This window comes from Saxophila tyrrhenica (genome assembly GCF_035928015.1).
Source record: "Saxophila tyrrhenica strain CCFEE 5935 chromosome Unknown scaffold_12, whole genome shotgun sequence".
Lineage (NCBI taxonomy): Eukaryota > Fungi > Ascomycota > Dothideomycetes > Mycosphaerellales > Extremaceae > Saxophila > Saxophila tyrrhenica.
In genome coordinates, this window is record NW_027041744.1 from 239,674 (window position 1) to 258,281 (window position 18,608).

Consider the following 18,608-nt stretch of genomic DNA (forward strand, 5'->3'; position numbering starts at 1 on the left):
ACCGCCTCCGTGGGTCGTAAGGTCGTCAAATGTCCAGGGTATCTCGTCCGCGACCCGTAACGCCTTCTTCGCGGGCACTGCTCGGCTCCGCCAAGGTCAAGGAAGATTGCAAGGAAAGCAGATATATTTGCACAAAGAGGAGTGGAGAAGGAAGCCTGACACACCACCTAGAGGCGGTGGCCGTTGATGGCCCGGAGATGTCGATATGGACAGCAAAATCGCGCAGTGTATCCCTCGACTGAAAGATGGATGGAGGAGAAGGAAATGCAATTCACTGAAATCTGCCAGGTCATCCCGCCGGGCGACGGCTGCGCTTGCGTAGCTTCCGACCCGGCGGGGGATGGCTTGAACGTGTTTCTTTCATCTGGTCTCTCCAACATCCACAATTCCACGACGGCGCTTATCGCGTCGGATAGAACCTTGGAAGGTTTCGCCTTTCGTCCAGCACCGCAGAGTGCCCTTGATTGCTCGTCCTCTGTCGCCGTACAGCTGGACAGACGGCCCTGATGTGGTAGCAGCTCGGGCGTGCTGCACTTCGCCTCCTTTGGCGTTATCCTTCCACTCGGCTCATGGACCTCTTTGGGAAAGGGAGTCGTTTCACCTGATTAGCTCACGCTCATCGCCTGACGTCGCGAGTGTCGACGAGATGGAGCAGTGGCAGCGTCAAGCATAGGCTTGACTTCGAAGACGTGATATTAACTTTCAGGAACTATGCCAAGCTTACGTGGCCAGTGTCCGGATGGAAGTGAATTCAAGACACATACTCCTGCCGGCAACAGCACTTCCGGGGCACACGAACAGGTACACAGCCGCAGACGACGTTTGTGGAGTGCAGGGGAGTACTCCGAGCCATACTTCGAGCTGTCAAGCAACGGTTGGCCGTGAGACTACCATGGAAACAGAAAGGCAATCAGGCACTTGGGACTGTCAACGATGATCTGGTCGACCATTTCGTCCATTTCATGCGTCAAACTTCGATAGTGCACTTCTCCTCGAATGCCAAATGCTGGATAAGCTTCTCCACGACGATCAAGCATCCAGAGCATGTTTGCTCCTGTTTGAAGATCCCCATCGTTGACGAGATGTGGATTGACCTCGATCGCCTTCTGCTTGAATAGATGACCTTCGAGCAATGAGGTGTCCCGGTGACCCGTAGATCGTCTGACGCGGTAAGCACTTGGGCATTCAGTCAACGTTGATATCTGAGAAAGGCACCCAAGAAATCATCCTCTTCTGGACCACCGTTTTCTAGTTCTACAACGACGGAGGATTCTGATATGGAATACAAAGATCCGCTGATCTGTGAGAGTGAGCACAGCCACCAAGCCTGCTGATACGTGCACAATCCTTCAGCTGGGGGTGGCGCTCTCAAGATTCCAAACCTCATTTACAGATCTGGATACTGGCGGGAGCAGTTTCTGATCAAGGTGACGGTCGGGTTCGATGGTTCGTGTACAAAAGGTGAGTGTCAGTCGTATTCCTCCATTTCCTTCTCCACCCCAAAATGTCTCAAACCATCCAAGAAAAGTTGCCATCTTTCGCATTCGATCAAGCTATACAAATTCAGACGCAGCCAAACACGGGTCATCAACCTCACCATACTCACGATGTCCAAGGAGAGCAAAGGGTACGACAAGCCATTAAAGCTGCTGCTCAGCGCAATACCGCCCTACTCAGCCAGCTCATGGCGACAGCGGACGCGATGACCGCGTTCGCCAATAGCGAGGTCAATGTCGATAAGACGAGAGAAGAACTCGCAGTGCAGGACTCCCTCGTCGAGAAGATCGAGCTCGAAGCCGGTGTATACAGAATCCGTGTTTCAGAGAGGCGCAAATTCCTGACAAGATGGTTCTACATCCTGACACGCATGCGACGGCAGCTCGACGAGAAGATCTCGGGAGCCGAGAAGACTTATCGGAACGCCGTCGTGGCTCAGTCGCAGGCCGAGAAGAGACAGCAGGCCCTTCGTCGCGATCTTGCTCAGACTGAGAAAGAGCACTCCGTCCTGGGGGATCGTGCCAAGCAGCACGCTACGGTGCACGAAGAGCTCGACAAGTTGTACAAATCCATCTTCTCCGGTCCAACGCCAGGTTTTCCAGACGAAGACGAGCTAGAAGCTCGCTACAATGCGAAACACGAGAAGCACACCCGTGACGCCCGGTCGCTCAAGCTTGCTACCAAGTCCTCGAAGGAGGCGTCGGCGATAGGCAGAGCTATCGACATGGCCATGGACGAGCTGGAGAAAGCGCAGGATGAGGCGACGTCTCCCTTCTTCGGCTCAAATTATGCTACACAGTACATCCGAAGAGCTGCACTGTTTGTCCAGAAGGCGGAGGAGCTGAACAACGACCTGACTCAGAGCCTCGTGAAGCCGATCGATCGAAGTCTAATTGCTATGCATAAGAGGTTGTCAGAGTACTTCGCATTGGCACGGAAGACTGCGACAGAGGGCTGCGACGGTGCTCTTCACGCTGGCAGTGACACGATAGAATGCATCGAACAGGTCAGAAGCGAGCTATCGCATGCATCGGAAGCACAAGACAGGATCAAGGCCACCATTAGAGGCTACCACAAAAACGCTACCCGAGCAGTCGCAACAGGCTCAAGAGAACTTGAGGACGCAAGACAGGCACTGCACGGCATCCGCCAAAACGCCTTCGAGAAGACTGTCGGATTCGGTGCGGCCGCGCCCGCATATCACGAGTGCTGCGATCGTGCGAAGGGATTTGTGGACGAGGCTGTTGCTGAATGTGAGTTGGTCATAGCGGCACCGGTCACCGATGAGGGGATGCCGCCTCCACCGACCTATGAGAAGGTAGTTGAGGAAGAATAGCTGCGTACAAAGTTCGTATCAGATCATCATACTGCCGTCTTAAAGCTTCGCTTCAGCTTCCTGGAAGGCATCAAATGCCACCAATTGTCCATGTCTCTTCTTCTTCCCCAACCGCTCCTCTGTCAACCGATACAATCTCGGCAAATCAACCTCCTCAATCCCTTTCCCATTCACAACCATCTCCGCCACCGCCTTCGCTGTCAGAAACACCTGCACCATTCCATGCCCATTGAAGCCCGCGCACACAAACTGTCCCATCCTTCCCGGCACTTCACCAATATAAGGGTAGCCGTCCGCTGTATACCCCATAATTCCCGTCCACACCCTCTCAGTAAACGCTCCGCTATCTTCCCAGCCATCGAAGTGTCGTTGCATATATCCGTCAAAATAGTGCTCAGCGCCCTCGGTCAATTTACTGTCATCGCTAACGTTGAACCAACTGTCCAGTTGACGGTAGTAGTCTCTTCGTGCGCCGCCGACGATGATACTGCCGTCGGTGCGGGGGATGAGGTAGTCGTATTCGACGGGGTTGAAGCGGAGGATGTAGCTGTTGGTTAGGAGAGGTGGCCTGGATGTTGGGGGGCAGACGATGCGGCTGCAGATGCCTCGAACGGGGACGAGTTTGTCTTTTAGGTCAGGGAGGATGGCGGTGGTGTAGCCGTTGCTTGCGAAGAGGACCTTGTTGGCTGTAATGGAGCCGCGATCTGTGGTTATGGTGTACTTGCCGTTGGCATCTGGCGTGGTTGAGACGTCCCTAACGGGTGTACTGGTCTGCAGATTGACTCCTCGGACGACAGCATTAGCGAGCAGATGCGTAACGAGTTTATATGGCCAGATATGCCCTGCTGTGTTGGAGAAGCAGCCCTTCGCTCCCTTAAAGCCGGACAACTGCTGAACGTCAGCATATAGCAGTTCATTAAGAGACTGTTGGACTTCAGTCTTACGCTCTCAGCAGTAGCCTCTGAACTGTAGAAGACATCGTCAACATCAACGCCAGCTTCTCGCAACCTATCGAGCTTCTCTTTCATCTCCTCATTGCCCTGATCGTAAAGACAGATGTCCAACGCCCGGGTCAAGACGAAATCACAATCCACGCCTTCTTCCCTCACGAGATCAGCAATGGCCTTCAAATGCCTCGTCTCGAACGCCGCAACTTCTTCTGCGGCTTCTTTCCCGTGGCTATCAAGAGCATTTGCCGCTTTGATGAACGCGTCTGGTTTGAGATGACCGCCATTGCGGCCGGTGGCTCCAGATACGGCTTCTCGGGCTTCTAGGATGGCTATGGATGGTCTTTGAGAGCCCTGGTTTGTTTTTGCAAGTATGTGGTGTGCTAGAGATGCCCCGGTATAACCAGCGCCGATGATAACGATATCGGCGTCGGAAGGAAACTCAGGACTGCGATAGCTGTCAATGTGGTGTAGGTTGTTTGAGCGCCAGAACGAGGCTGTGGAGTTTTCGACAGGAAAGGGACGTTCAGTCATTTTGAAGCGTTGCCGTGAGCTTTATGATCGTAAAGTCAGCCCAGTGTCAGTTGAATGTCGACAAGCTCGAGAAGGCAAACTGCGACCGGGCCGGTGTCAACAAGGCAGGGCAGAATTCAAGCTCCAGGGATTCGGATTCGCGCTGTTTGGGCGACCGGGTAGTTGATAGTTGTCCGGCCCGGTCATTTCACGAGAGTCACACAAGATATAAATATGGGCAAGGTATGGCTCTTCTCCAATACCCCCTCCACTAATCAAGCAGATTCACACCACCACAACGCGGATCCCTCAACTTGGAAGAATCGACATCAGAATGTCAGTCAACAAGAACATCGTCTTCGATGTAGTTGGGACGCTGGCTAGCTACGATAAGCTGTACGAAGCAGTCGAGACAACACTTGGCCAGCGCCTGCGCGAACAAGGGATCAAAGTGCCCATGTTCGGCTACCTTTGGATCGAAGTCGCAGAGCGAGAATACGTACGTCCACTGCATCCAACCAACGATGTTGTATCAGCCTGCTGAAATTAAGTACAAGACATACCTAAGTATGAGTGGCCGCTACCTGCCCTACACTTCCGTCTTCCAGGCGATCGTATACCGTGTGCTCTGGAAATGCGGCATCGAAGAACCTCGAAAGTTCATCAACGAGAAAGAAATTGAAGCCATCGTACAGGGCTACGCTGATATGGAGATGAGGCCTGGCGCCGCCGAATGCATATCGAAGCTTCGCAATGCTGGCTTCACAGTCTGGGGCCTCACCATGGACGACTATAAACGTGTGCGAGGGTACTTCGAGCGTTCCGGAATCGACATGCCGACAGAGAACTTGGCCAGCTGTGACTCGACACAAATCGGTAAACCTGATCCACAAGCATACAAGCCGTTGCTCGATCAATTGAGTAGCGAGGGAAACAAGCCTTGGTTTGCTGCAGCCCATCAGTAAGCGTTGATTTGAAGTGCTTTGAATCTGCAGTTTCGCGCTGACGGTCTCTTTCTTAGATGGGACGTGGCAGCAGCAAGACGAACAGGGTTTCGAGGAGCGTATTGCACTGTCTGGGAGGGCGAAGCTCTGATGGACGTCTTTGGCGACATGGATGTGGTTGCTGAGACATTGCCTGAAATGGCGGACCGTGTGATAAAAATGGCAAGATGAGCCCGCATTCGAAGGAATGCCGACGCTTGTTGATGCGAAGCCATGGCATTATGTCCGCTTCTCAGACCAATTCTCTACACCTATCGCCATATTGCTTCCAAGTTCGATTCTTCAACCTATATCTGTCCCAGTCAGGAATTGTTGATGCATGTGTTCTTGGCCTCCAGTCACCAGATCAAACGAGGCATCTCCGAAAAGGTTCCAGTCAAAGTCAGCAAGATCTGGAGGTGCGCCTGCGCTGTCAAACATCGGATCCTGGAGAGCCGCGGAATGGCGGCTGCTGGTGCCCTTCAGGAAGCTGGCCCAGTTCTTGAAATTCTCATATTGATCCTCTATCGCTGCAGAACCATCAGGTCTACCTGTATTGCTGTTGCGTTGGCACGAGCCATCTGAGTGCATTTGTCGTATTGCAACGTTTAGACGTTCCGTTGATAGCTGTGCGTACCCATTCGACCGTGGCGGGCTCATCTGTCTCAATAAAGCCAACCCCGTTTCGAGCTTCTCATGGAAAAGCGAGCATCTGTCTGCTGTCAGACTCTGTGCTAGCATAATGTCGACCGCTACCCGGCAAGAGACGTGCTCGACGTAGCTGGCACTTGACAATCCATAGCATCGATCCAGCATGGAACAGATGTCAATAATTCCGTACGCGGCGTACTCGGCGTCCTCGACGAAAGGCAATGACAATACTCCATTAGTAGCGTTTGAGGACTTGGCAAAATTGTCGGTTGCAGCGAATATGAATGGCCGTCCTAGAAACACTAGGTTGAGATAGTAGTGTATGTGCAAATGTAACAATGGTCGACTCAGCTGGAGTATTGGCGTGATACTTGATGGGAATTCAAGCCACCATTGCTTGTACTCCTTTCGAGCCTGAAGCAACAGCTCAATGTGCCTGCTTCTTAGTGACCGGTGGGAAGATCCGAGGGTGCAGAGACGACTTGAAATCCTGTCGAGCCATCCGGTCAAGTCCGTCAAACTGTAATGCTCTTGCTCCAACGGATTTTTATTCCCCGACAACGGATTGTGCTCCAATTTAGAGCCATTGGCATTGATAGGAGGGAGACTCGTAGGCCAGCCGTGTAGGATGCTCAATCGCCTTTCCCAACTGCGCGCGAAATCCCCAAGAGAAGGTTCAGCTGTAATCTTTCCGTTCTCGCTGCCGACATCATCTCGCTCTGACACGACTGAACAGAGCACGAAATACGTGCGAGCAGCTTCCAGGTCCTGCACGGTCAACGCAAAGTGGGCCAACATGAGTATAGCTCGAGCAGAGTCACGGTTCGCCAGATGGATAACGTCTGGTAGAAGCTTCGTTGCAGTCCTGTAAAGCTCAATGCCGACTCCAGCCTCGCTTCCGCCGTTCACGTCGTCCAGAGGAGAGTGAACAGTACTGGACCCAGCTTTCAGATGAGAGAAATGGGTGCCGATTGCAAGTATCGTAAGCACAGTACATATCCATCCGGAGTCGTCCACGTTCAGCAAACAATCCGCGTCGTAAAGTTCATCGATCCTGGCTGCTGTCCATGTAGGCTGAGCAAATCCAGACACAGTCTGTGCAAAGTCGAAGTAGACTTTGCTGAGGAAGGCCGCAATGGGTTTTGGGGGTAAGTCAGTGCGGTCGAAAGTGAGAAAGGGTGCTTTCAGGCGCCGGTGGCCGAGATCTTCGTTTTCAAGGTCATGAGGACCGACGAGCTCACAGCTGGGCAGACGTTCCTTTACCTGCTGGTGCAGCCGATTCGAGAAGCCCGCATGCGATAGCTCACCGACTGCACGATGGGCATCTGAGGGTCGTCCGTGAGTCAAAGGTCCATTGCTCCTTGGAGGTACATCTGTGGCGTTGGGTGGGGTTTGATTGGTGATAGAGGAGTCGTGTTCCATCTGATCGACCGCATTGCGTATGCTCTTAGTGTCCAATGTCTCATGGCCAAGATAGTGTTTTGCAATTTTCTCGAGAAGGGCTATCCGCTCACTCTCGGATTGCTCAAGCACTGGCTGATCGGTAGGCTGTCGTTCACAAACCTTGCGGCGCTCGAGGCATCTCCCGCACGACGGCAGTACTCCGTCGCACTTCTCCTTCAAACGTCTACAATTGTTGCATGCCACGCTCGTACGTTTGCGATCCTCAGGGGCGACCTTGCGCCGCTTTCGCCGATAGACCTGATCCGGTGCAGCCTCTGTAACAGCCCGTTCGGTGTGGTTTTCCATTGGATGACGTGGTTGTTTTACATGATGCGACAGGCGATAGACAGTATGGAAAGAGTGAGCGTGAGGTCCATGACTAATCGTTCGTGGCACGTGACCATCCCGACTCCAAGCGCAGATCAATGTGCTCCTATGAACGTAATATCTGGGACGCTTGCCCACTGCAGAACCTGCTATGCCTGACCATTCGCAACCTTTCCGCTATCCTTGTAGTACGCTCGGGGCACGTTGTCATAATAAGGTACAACAATCACATTCTTATCATCACTCATCCCCACCATCCCCCTCGTCGCTGGCGTGATCGGATCCGAGCTGACGATCAGGTTGATCAAGCCAGGTTTCCCACTCTTGGACATCTTCTCGACTGTTGGTTTAATCTTGTCAAAGTCCCTAACGATTTCGCCGGCACAATCGAATCCTTGTGCGACCACGTCGTACCTGCACTGCTTTGACAGCTGTACCGCTGGTCGGGATTTGATCTTGTCACCGAACAAGAGGTGTTGACCATTCCCAGACATTCCCCATACGTAGTTGTTGGCTACAATGGTGAGGATGTTGAGACCAAAGCGAGCAAAGGTGTCAAGCTCTTGGATGTGGAAGCCAGCAGATCCGTCACCGTGCATGTTAACAACTAGTCTGCTTGGGTCGGCGACTGCTGCTCCCAGACTATACCCCCATCCATTCCCGAGATGGCCAAGGTATCCTGTCGCTACCATCGCAATCTTAGGCTCGGCGGATTCGAGCGTCATGCAAGACCACTGGCCTGCCTCTCCACCATCGATGATTATGATGCTGTCTTTTGGTAGAGCCCGCATGACCGCATCGTGGGCCAAGTATGGATGAAGTTGGCCATCGGGCATGACTTGGCCTTGGTCGACGTAGTTCGACATTGTAGATTTGTGATCCTTGCAGTCCCTGATCCATTCTTCATTTCGGGAGACAGACAGCTTTGATTTCTTCTCAAAGAGTGCTTCACAAAACAAGCCCGCGTCTGCCACGATACCGATCTCAATGGGATGGCTCTTACCGATCTCGGACCCGTCGAGATCTACTTGAGCAAGTGTGCAGTTCTGATTGGGAATGATCGCACCGCTTCGGCCGCCCAGCAAGAAGCCCGTGCGGGCAGCAAGAAGTAGCACAAAGTCGGGTTGGGGTCCGCCAGCAAAGGCGGCCAACCTTGTCGCCATTCCATCTCTCAACTCATGGTCCGGTGGAATGGAAAAGCTGTATTTGTTAGAGTAGAAGCATGGGGTATGGGTTGTCTCGGCAAGCTTCGTGAGCTCTTTGCCCGTCCCTCCCGCGCCCGTGCCGGTGATAATAACCGGACGTTTGGCCTTGTTCCACGCCTCGATTAATGTGTCAATCGCCGCTGGATCAGGCGCCGGGTTGAACGCAGGAGCAACTGACACAGCACCATAAGCAATCCTCGACATCTGTGGTGGGGTGAAAAGGACGTCGATGGGAAGGTCGATCAGAACAGGTCCCTTGATGCCAGTGTTTGCTGCTCGGAAGCCGTACGAGACCAGACGTGGGATCTCTTCAACATTGGTGACCCGGTGGCAGAACTTCGTGATCGGCTTAGCAATGACGACCTGGTCGTGGAACCCTTGTAGGGCGTTGGTTTCGGCATCTTGGAGCGGAGGAGATGATGTGATGACAAAAATGGGTGATCTGTCAGCGAACGCTGTTGCAAGTCCAGCCAGGCTGTTTGCGAAGCTGTATAGAGAGTCAGTACCGATGCATGCTAATCACGTCGGTCTGCACTGCTCACCCGCTATTGGCAGTGACGAAGCTGCAGCCAACCTTCCCTGACACTTTGCTATATCCTTCTGCTGCCTGAATAGCTACAGTCTCATGCCTGGTGTCGACCAGCTTGATCCCAATCTCGTCGGCACCGAGAAGGAAAGCATCAAGATGTCCACCGTGTAGTCCAAACGCTACCTCCACGCCGAGATGTTTGAGAGTCTGAGCAAGGAGGTCCCCACCATTGAACTCGCGATGGCTGGGAATCTGAGCTTTGAACTCCGGCATTTTGAGCGATTATTACTATTGAATGAGATGCGCGAGAGGGCAGAAACGTTCACCAACCTTTGTATTCAGTTGTTCTCCGCATTGCCGAGGCGACACCGGGCTACTGCTGTAGCTTGCTTGATGAGTATCGTCTAAGAGGAGAGGTGAGGTGTGGTCGGTTGCGGATTTCCGAGGGTCGTCTCGACCACGAGCTTTGCGTTCCCCTCTTTCGGGTAGACTGCTGCGCAACAGAACAGTGCTTCCATTGGTATTGATTCAAAGGGTTACATAGCCCCCCAAGCCATGCAGTTGCGTTGTCACGGTTCTTAGTATGCGTGGTGCAAGACTCTCAGGTCCAAGATTCAAACACTACATTAAGTGTTCTATCAGTATAATCTCCTCTGATCGAAAACATAGGCCTCCAAACACTGAATTTTGTTCAACCCTTCCTTCCCAATACCGCCGTCTAGTGACCTCCACTGACGTAAAAGCTGAGGAGAGAGCGACCTGGGACCATGGCCTTCGCCTTCTTGCCTCCCTTGCCGAGGTTTGCAGTGCCTTCCGTCAAGTCGTTGTCCTCGTTGGTGAGGTAGGTCGCTACAGAGCATCCTTTGAGGTCTGGAAGGTCGAGGGCCACGTGCTGAGCGTCGTCACTGTTGTTAATGACCTGAACGGCCGTGGTACCGTCAGTGTTGGCAAAGGCTGTCACGTTGAGAGAGGCAGAGCCGCTCGATGCGTCGATACGGACAGCGCCCTCGCGAATGAACTTCTTCCCGAAGTGAGCATGAGCCCACATTCTCTTGGTCGGGTTCACTTCGTTGGTGGTAGTGTTGATATAGATAAGGCTGAGGGCGTCAGTATGCTGTCCGATCTGCGAAATTACGAATGTCAGGAGGATGTGAACTTACCCTTCATTGGTGTTGTTCTTCTCTGCCGCTCCCCACCAGTACAAATGTCCAGTGACGTTGCTGACAGCGAAGAGGTTATGGATGTTGTTGGCCCAGGTCAGACCGTCGCTCTGGAATCCCTCTGAGGTGAACCATTTGTAGTTGAGGTCGTCGAACGTACTCCATTCAGTCTGCCATGTCCTGAGTTTGGTCTGGAATGGTGCGCCTGGGTACGAGCTGTAGCCGTGGCTGGTGACCAGCCCAAGGTTCTTGGCTTGGTGGAAGCGCTGGATGCCCGTCAGCCGCTCCCTCTGCTGCTCCCAGCCACTGCCATCGCAGCAAGCAATCTCAGTGTCAAGTCCAGCCTCCTCGAGAGTGGGAGCCAGAACCTTGATGAAGTCGGCGGCTTGGCGCCCGCTGCTCTGCATCGAGGCGTAGGCGGTGGAAAGATCGGGCTCGTTCAAGAAGCCAACGAAGTCGATCTTGATGCCCTTGTCGGCATAGTCCTGAATGTAATGTACGATCTTGTCTGCGTACGCCTGTCTCCAGTCGCCGCTCTCGCACGTGGCGTTGTAGACACCGCAGAGGTAGCCACCGTAGGTATCAGTGTCTGTATAGCTGATTAGCATTGCTGGCAATGTGCATAACCTTGGTGTACTCACCATTGGTCTTCATATAACCTTTCAGCAAGGAAGAGTCAGCGAATGGCTAAAACATGATACGACATCGCTCATGGATTCTCACCATCAGCACTCCATGCATCAGCATAGCTACTAACCGTCAGCAATTGTCTCACGCAACTCCTTGGAGGGGTTCTGCTCACATGTAGTTGACGCCACGGGCCTTTGCCTGCTTGGAAAGCCAGACCTGGTATTGATCGTTCCTTGGGAGCGGGATGTAGTTGAGCTGTTTTCCGTATTAGACACTCAGTCCATTACCCCCAGCCTGCTGCACGGTCCTACCTCACTATCGTTCGAAGCTGGAGCTTTAGGCGCAATGCTCTTCATCAAATCGAACGGTTGGTTGGGCGAAGAACCGAGACCATTGCGAAGGATGGTGAAACCAGCTCCCTTCTCGGTGAAGAGGTAGTCGAGCACCTCATTTCGCGAGTCTTCGGCGAGCTCGTGCACCAGAAGAGATCGCTGGAAAGCCTCCGAGCAGCCAGTACCGTCGTAGGTCTGGTATTCGGTGTGAGGGTCAACAGAAACCGTAGCGGCCCGTGAGAAGGCAGCCAGCGCAAGGCCGGCGGCCGCGATCTTGGTCAACATGGTGAAAAGGGCGGACGGAACGACTGCGTACGAAGGGCGTCGAAAGGTGGTGGTTGTGCCAGTCTGGCTAGGCTATTCTCTTATAGTTCCTGGTCCCCGGCGAGCCGAACATCTCCAAGTTTATCCCCGTGTTTATCCATATGCATGGAGTCGATGGGGTTCAATATTGTGGCTTGCATGACGTTAATAGCCGGCCGAGGTGGTTGAAGCTCGCAATCATACTTGAGACGATACCTGGTCAGCCTTTGCTTGCTAGATCCTCGATTATAGGGTGACCGTCAAGGGGCTGCAGTCCTCGTCTGCCGTTTTCCAGTGCTCGGTGAGACCGTCGAGAATCGTCCCACGATGTTCTGGGCACCCTCCAATGTGGGACTGTGCGACTCCACGTGGAGCTATCCAAGCTATTGTCTCCGTCTTGCCGTGTACCTGCATATCTGTCCTAAACCATCATCAGGGTTAGTCGATTTGAGGCTGAATGGGAGACAACCACTCCCCGTCTCCAGAAGTCTCCCCGCATCGACGCTGCCACATGGGGGAAAGTAAGACACTTCGCTTGCGCCGCAACGCTTGGTCTCTCAAATCTCGGGTGAAGTGAGTGCCAAGGGCTTCGGCAGAGCTTTCAGTGGTCGACCATACTTGTTGTGGAAGGAGGCGCAAGTGGAAGCATCGGCGGAATAGCCGTTCCGGCGGTTGTCGTGGACGAAGGAAGACTCCAGCGGCACGCAAAGTGCTTCGTATCAATGGCAGGTTGCTTGATCGTGAGTTCGCACAGAGATATCGTCGTGATGGCTCGGATGGGAAGACGCAAGAGGAAATGACGATGATCTTGCAACAGACTCGGACTCGCTTTCAACCCGGTAACCGATCCAAGGAAAGCTCACTGTTCGAATCATGGCAGACATGTATTTCCCCGATGCGCAGATTGAGTCTTCTGAGAACATCATAAACATGCCATTGGCCTTCGCAAAAATTGGCTGGGCTGATTGCCGTTTCTACTCAATGTCGACTGAGCAGGCGGCACCGCTGGTGCCCGAGGTGCCCTGGGTTAGCATCCCCTGTTGCCGCAATGGTTGATCTTGCAGAAAAGCTTTGTTGTGCTGTCAGGCTGCTGCACAGCGCTAGCCTCAGAGTCGTCGAGGTGGTGGTGGTGGTGGCGTGATATATGAGATGTGCGACTGACAGGTACCGATGTGTGAGTGGCCTCAGCAAGAGCTCTTCAGAAGCTGCGCCTCTCTACAGAGAGGCTGTGAGCATGCAATTGATTCTTCGTTTCTACAACTCCAGCTGCTTTGACAACATCAGCACAAAGCCTTTATCTCATTGCACGCCATGGCATCTTTCTTTTCAGATGTCACTGTCGACGCCGAGGAAGACTATTACTAGGACCCCAGTGAGGCTGACTCTCTCGAATCGGGCAGCGATGATGGGGAGGGTATGCTTTATGCATTCACTGGCGGTATGGACGAGAAAACTTACGCCCCGGCTCGGGAATACGAATATACATCTCTGAAGTCATGGGCCAACATCCGCGTACTGGATATCCTCCCAACAACGGACCCAGAAGACCCTATCATATGTCAGCTTCGGCTGACTGCCGTGAACGATCCGCATCCGTACCTGGCCGTGTCGTATGCCTGGGGACATATCGCGGACGATGGCTCGCACCTTGACCATGTGATATTTTGCGATGGGACTCCACTCAATATCACGAGCAGTCTACATGCTGGGTTGAAGCGCATTCGGGAGGCATGGATGACCCAAGCATCCCTTACGCTGTGGGTGGACGGCATCTGTATTGACCAATCCAACCAGGCCGAGAGGGCTATCCAAGTCATGCTGATGGATGAAATTTACTCCAATTGCCTGGGACTCATGGTATAGCTTGGCGAAGTGCTTTCGAGCCTAGATGAAGATGCAGCCGTTGAGATATTCCATGGTGGAGTTCCACCCATTGAAGACAGGCCCAGATTGACTGAGGAAGCGCTACACAAGCTTCGACTGCCGCTGAGATTCTGTTACGGAAACAAGGGTTCCATCGCCTCTGGGCCGTTCAAGAGATCTACCATGCCAGCCGTAAAGTCGCCGGCAAGCAGAGGTCGTGCGACATGCTCCTTGGTAACCTCATATTGCCATACTTGGGCCTCCGGCAGGCACTGCGCAACTGTAACTTCCAATTGTACCCGTCGTTGTCTCCGCCGACGTTGTTACCCACTCTCACCAGAGACGCTCTCCCTCCTGACGCAAGTAGGCTACTGGAATACTTGCAAGTGTGCAACGAGGCAAAATGTTACGATGATCGTGACCGCATTTACGCGTTGCTCAGCATGGAGGACTCTGATGCTAAGCAGTTCCAGGTCAATTACAATAGATCTGTCACCGGAACTTACATCGACTTTGTCGTACATATGGTGGAGAAGGGCGCCATCGTGCAACTCTTGGCCTGCGCTGCTTCCAGGAGACCATATTCATCTGGAACTCTCTCCTGGGCACCTAACTGGCGGTTGCCTGTTCAATACGCATTTCAACATCATCGGGATGCTGCTCTGCGATGCGAGGGTGGACGCTTACAGGCGCAAGTCTACCGCAATATACGAATTGCCTCTAGCCTCAAGCAAGTCGTGGTCATCCGGGCACTTGTAGTCGACTTTGGTGTCCGGCTCTACTTTGGATTCGCACAGCACGAAATATACGCAGACACTCCGAGCCACAGTATCAGCGCTACGCCAAAAGCTGTCTGGGAAAACATTTGGCTCGCCGGAGTGCCTACCAACACCGCAATGCTGTTGCCAGTGCTTAGGCGACGATTTTCAAGGGCGTTTTCGCCTTCGCCGCTTGAATGATTCCAGATGCACGTTGGAGATCTCGGAGCTTCTCCGCCCGCTCCATGCGCAACTCAAGCACCTGGCTCTCCGCACAACATTGTTCTCCAGTATTGCAATTCTCGAGAAGTATGATTCAGCAGGCACTCGCGTACCCAGTCTGCATGCTGTTGTCCTGCGCCAGCGCGACACAGGAGCACCTCGCAGCTTGAACACGCCACAGTGCCTTGACCTCTTCGAGCTCATAGCCTATGTCAAGCTGACAAACGATCAAGCTCAATTTTTGACCGCACTCGTCGGTGGACCTCAGTGGCAGAGTGTTGCCATTGCGTAAGCCATTGCGACGCCCTGCGGGAAGGTTGAAGCATTGGGACGCCAAATGTTGAAAGGATGGTTGGTTCCGGGGTACGGTTCTTTAGACCTGTCAGACATCTCGCTCGCTCAGCTGCAACACGTAACAACAGAGTGAGTTCTGTGTTCAGAGGCGAGTGTGGCCGAAGTACAGGTCAGACGATATTCCAACAAGCTGATTCCAGGACAAACTGGAAAGTGTGGTTCGCAAAGACTTTTAGCATTGTAGAGGCGGGAGCGGCACGTAGATCCCGTGCTCTATTTCGGGCCTGCTGCGTCACTCGACCACGAATCACACAGCCTCATCATGCGATATATGCGAGACATAGCCTTGTAGCCTTGAACATGCACATATATGTCAAGCCTTGTGCGGTTCGAGACCAACGCGTTCCCGTGATGCTCCATCGACCCTATCAACTTCTGCCCTAGCGCTTTCTCTACATCAACGACCTACAACCCGCAACGATGCTCGACGAAAACCTGCCCGCCTTCATCCTCAAGCCATCCTCGACCGGTGTCAAGCACCACCGTGACTTCTACTTGGCTCAGCATGGCAACGACCCTGTGCCCTCATACTCCCTCCAGCACGCCGACCCGGCATCTCCATCGCCAGCACACAAGAATTGCTATGGAGCAGCGTTGTTCGACGCCTACAACCCCGAAGTCCTCTTTGGTGAGGTCCTAGCCCGGCCGGGATGGACGCAACCTACCCTCTCCGCCGAAGAAGCGCGGCGACAGGGTGGTGTAGCTCCGCCTCCTCAGCCCATCATACCGACGGAGTTTGCGGTGCAATTGTACGAACCAGACCAGCAGATCCGCGTGAGCATCAAGAGCTCTACTTTTGGCAGCGACAGCTACGAGTTCAGCTTACCCGAGACTGCATTTCGGACGCCGAGTAGCAGTACTTTGGACCATGGACAGTCAGATCCAGCGAGCTTGAACATCACACCAAGAATCAACTTTGTCTGGAGGAAGGAGAGCAAGCTGAACAAGGATTTGACGTGCTACATGACGGGCAAGAGTACGGATGTCAAAAGCAAGAAGTCGAAGAGGGATCCAGATATTGCGATAGCATTGTGGCGGAGCATGCGCGAGTTGACGATCTACGAGCCCAACCTTGCGAGGATAGGGCTGGAAGATCCGAAGGGTTTGGAGGTGACGTTGCTTTTGAGCGCGGTTGTCATCCGGGACCTGTACTTCTCTTCCAAGGACCAGCTTCCGGAGCTCTTCAATATCTCCGACATGGGTGCGAGGAAGTTGAGCTCAGGCGGCAGAAAATTGTCGAACCCAAGGACTGCTCAGGCAGCCGCTGTCCCTCCAAATGCTCTTCATTCTCAGCCGCCCAAAAACAGCGTACCGCAACAAACACCTAACGAAGCCAAACGGACCTCACTGCCACGGCTGCAAACAACTCCGCCTCACTCCCGCCAGCCCTCTAATCAACCACCACCAATGGCAGATCTTCGCGCACAATGGGAGCTCGACGCTGAGACCGCTCGCCTCAAGGCGGAACAGAGAGCCGAGCAAGAAGCTGAAGCTCGCGCCGCTGCCGCTCGTCGCAAGCAACGAGAACGCGAAGACGAAGCCGAACGCCGTCGCCTTCAACGCATGGTCGACGAAGAAGCAAAAGCAGCCCAGAAGAAGCAAGTTGAGATTGATCGCGAGACCGACCGGCTGCGGAAACTGTATGGCGTGAAACCACTCCCTAATTCGCAGCAGCAACCGCAGCGACCTCCGGCTAATTCCTCGAGTTCGCGGACGAGCGCGCGGCCACCTCAGATGCCTGCTCGGCCGACAATGGGGAGCAACGGACTGTACACACAGCCAAGCGCGAGCTCGAGTTCGGTGATGATGAGTGGAGCGAACAACAGCAGCTCGCTGGGTGTGCCGAGCCAGAGGCCGGCGAAGAAGAAGAGTTTCTTTGGCTTGAGGAGTGCGAGTGACGATGGGGCGCAAGCGGAGCGGTTGAGGAAGAAGGGAAGTGCGATGTGGTGATGAGAAGCTGGATTTGTGCTCTACATGCTTAGCGAGGTGTTCGGCGTTCTGGGGGAGAGCATTGCACATAATGAGCATGAGAAACGCGATACGCATTAAAAAAAAGATACTAGTAGACTACCATTGAGTGTCAATCAATGCTACCATGATCGTCCTGAACGTCTTCATGTCGCGTACTCAATGCAGATCAAACCACTGCGACTCGGCTTCCAGTGTACCAGCGGCCCGCAGCCTTTCGACGTGACTGCTTCTCAGCCGCTTCCCGTGGGCTTTCATGTTTCGACTGATACCATCACCTGTAAGGCTCTTCGCATGAAGCTGCGCGTTTTGGAAGGAAACCTGAGTCTCGGACTTGACGATTGACGATGGCAAGGAACCTGGAAGGTTCACTCGGCACCTTGTTTTGGGAGAAGGCGCCTTGACGCTGATCCACTTTTCCATGTCGGCCGCACCAGCTTCCAAGTATTGTACAGACGTTCCATTTCTGCTACATATCCGCACTTATCGACGTGATCCATCAGTGCCACGAGTGCTTGAAAGGCGAGTGCAACGAGACGAGCAAGAACGGATACCACTCGTACAACAAAGCAAACACCCACGGCCTATCACCACGCCCAATCAGTTATCAACGACATGGCACCAAAGCCTAAAAGAGGGCTCTGTTGGCCCACAAACAATCACAAGCAAGACCAAGTCTTCCCCTTCACCAAGCCCGGCTCCAAGGTATCGTGGCTCTACAACTGGTCTCCCAATCCAACCCCAGACTCAAAGACTCTCGAGTTCGTGCCCATGCAATGGAACAACGCCGGCATGGACCAGCTGCAGTCGAAAGTGAAGCAAGTGGATGCCACACGTGTTCTCGGGTTCAATGAACCAGAACTACCCGACCAGTAAGTCGAACTTTTGTGTGGAAGGGTTCTCCGAGACGCCTCCAATGTCCCAGGACCAAGCAGTGCTCCGAGGCACCTCCATTTTGGCCTCAACTGTCGAGACGTTCGCTGACCCTTCTGCCCATCACACTAGGTCCAACATGCCCGTTGAGCTTGCCGTGTCAAACTGGCTTCAACACATGGAGCCGCTGCGGAAGGCTGGGATACGCTGCGGTAGTCCTGGCATCTCGTCCGCTCCCCAAGGTGTGGCCTGGCTTCAGGACTTTCTGCGGAGGATCCGCGATGGCGGCAGTGATATCGATTTTTACTGCTTCCATTGGTACGGCGAGACGCTTGGGCAGTTCTATGACTACATCTGGTCAACGTGAGATTAAAGCTGCTATTTGGTGGTCGTGGAGATGTGCTTACGCTGTACCAGATACCACCAACTGGGCCCGAACAAGCCTGCATGGATCACTGAGTTCGCTTGTACGAACTGGCAGATCGACAACCCGTTGCCTCGAGATCATGTAGAGAGCTTCGCCAGAGACAGCGTCAAGTATCTCGATACTTTGGACTGGGTCGAGCGGTATGCGTGGTTTGGCCCGATGAGGGATACGGGGACTGTTGGGAAGTGGGCGAGAATGCTGGATGATGAAGGAAAGTTGACGCAGCTTGGAAAGATGTACAGAGATGCGTAGGTTCTGGAGCCATTTTCCAGACTTGATCTAAGCGC

General features: G+C 53.6%; 9 protein-coding genes across 9 annotated transcripts; 5 read left to right on the forward strand and 4 right to left on the reverse strand.

Moving 5' to 3' along the window:
- Positions 1-1,504: 1,504 nt before the first annotated feature.
- On the forward strand, positions 1,505-2,833 carry LTR77_007656 (uncharacterized protein; the record flags this gene model as incomplete). The annotated part of the gene is given in 2 exon segments (XM_064804893.1): positions 1,505-2,750; positions 2,766-2,833. The coding sequence occupies 2 exon segments, from the start codon at positions 1,505-1,507 to the stop codon at positions 2,831-2,833; spliced, it is 1,314 nt and encodes a 437-aa protein (XP_064656735.1).
- A 39-nt stretch (positions 2,834-2,872) lies between these two features.
- LTR77_007657 (uncharacterized protein) lies at positions 2,873-4,314 on the reverse strand (the record flags this gene model as incomplete). Its single annotated transcript, XM_064804894.1, has 2 exons — positions 2,873-3,721; positions 3,778-4,314. The coding sequence occupies 2 exons, from the start codon at positions 4,312-4,314 to the stop codon at positions 2,873-2,875; spliced, it is 1,386 nt and encodes a 461-aa protein (XP_064656736.1).
- A 313-nt stretch (positions 4,315-4,627) lies between these two features.
- Positions 4,628-5,468, forward strand: LTR77_007658 (uncharacterized protein; the record flags this gene model as incomplete). Its single annotated transcript, XM_064804895.1, has 3 exons — positions 4,628-4,792; positions 4,902-5,254; positions 5,315-5,468. The coding sequence occupies 3 exons, from the start codon at positions 4,628-4,630 to the stop codon at positions 5,466-5,468; spliced, it is 672 nt and encodes a 223-aa protein (XP_064656737.1).
- Positions 5,469-5,579: 111 nt separating this feature from the next.
- Positions 5,580-7,509, reverse strand: LTR77_007659 (uncharacterized protein; the record flags this gene model as incomplete). The annotated part of the gene is made up of 2 exons (XM_064804896.1): positions 5,580-7,459; positions 7,491-7,509. The coding sequence occupies 2 exons, from the start codon at positions 7,507-7,509 to the stop codon at positions 5,580-5,582; spliced, it is 1,899 nt and encodes a 632-aa protein (XP_064656738.1).
- Positions 7,510-7,846: 337 nt separating this feature from the next.
- On the reverse strand, positions 7,847-9,704 carry LTR77_007660 (uncharacterized protein; the record flags this gene model as incomplete). The annotated part of the gene is made up of 2 exons (XM_064804897.1): positions 7,847-9,389; positions 9,445-9,704. The coding sequence occupies 2 exons, from the start codon at positions 9,702-9,704 to the stop codon at positions 7,847-7,849; spliced, it is 1,803 nt and encodes a 600-aa protein (XP_064656739.1).
- Positions 9,705-10,149: 445 nt separating this feature from the next.
- LTR77_007661 (uncharacterized protein) lies at positions 10,150-11,838 on the reverse strand (the record flags this gene model as incomplete). The annotated part of the gene is made up of 6 exons (XM_064804898.1): positions 10,150-10,528; positions 10,592-11,180; positions 11,233-11,250; positions 11,315-11,340; positions 11,394-11,476; positions 11,533-11,838. 6 exons carry the CDS (start codon positions 11,836-11,838, stop codon positions 10,150-10,152), a joined length of 1,401 nt encoding a protein of 466 aa, XP_064656740.1.
- An 891-nt stretch (positions 11,839-12,729) lies between these two features.
- On the forward strand, positions 12,730-13,719 carry LTR77_007662 (uncharacterized protein; the record flags this gene model as incomplete). Its single annotated transcript, XM_064804899.1, has 2 exons — positions 12,730-12,882; positions 13,222-13,719. The coding sequence occupies 2 exons, from the start codon at positions 12,730-12,732 to the stop codon at positions 13,717-13,719; spliced, it is 651 nt and encodes a 216-aa protein (XP_064656741.1).
- A 1,754-nt stretch (positions 13,720-15,473) lies between these two features.
- On the forward strand, positions 15,474-17,003 carry LTR77_007663 (uncharacterized protein; the record flags this gene model as incomplete). Its single annotated transcript, XM_064804900.1, has 1 exon — positions 15,474-17,003. The coding sequence occupies one exon, from the start codon at positions 15,474-15,476 to the stop codon at positions 17,001-17,003; it is 1,530 nt and encodes a 509-aa protein (XP_064656742.1).
- A 633-nt stretch (positions 17,004-17,636) lies between these two features.
- Positions 17,637-18,573, forward strand: LTR77_007664 (uncharacterized protein; the record flags this gene model as incomplete). Its single annotated transcript, XM_064804901.1, has 3 exons — positions 17,637-17,893; positions 18,027-18,257; positions 18,312-18,573. The coding sequence occupies 3 exons, from the start codon at positions 17,637-17,639 to the stop codon at positions 18,571-18,573; spliced, it is 750 nt and encodes a 249-aa protein (XP_064656743.1).
- Positions 18,574-18,608: the final 35 nt, after the last annotated feature.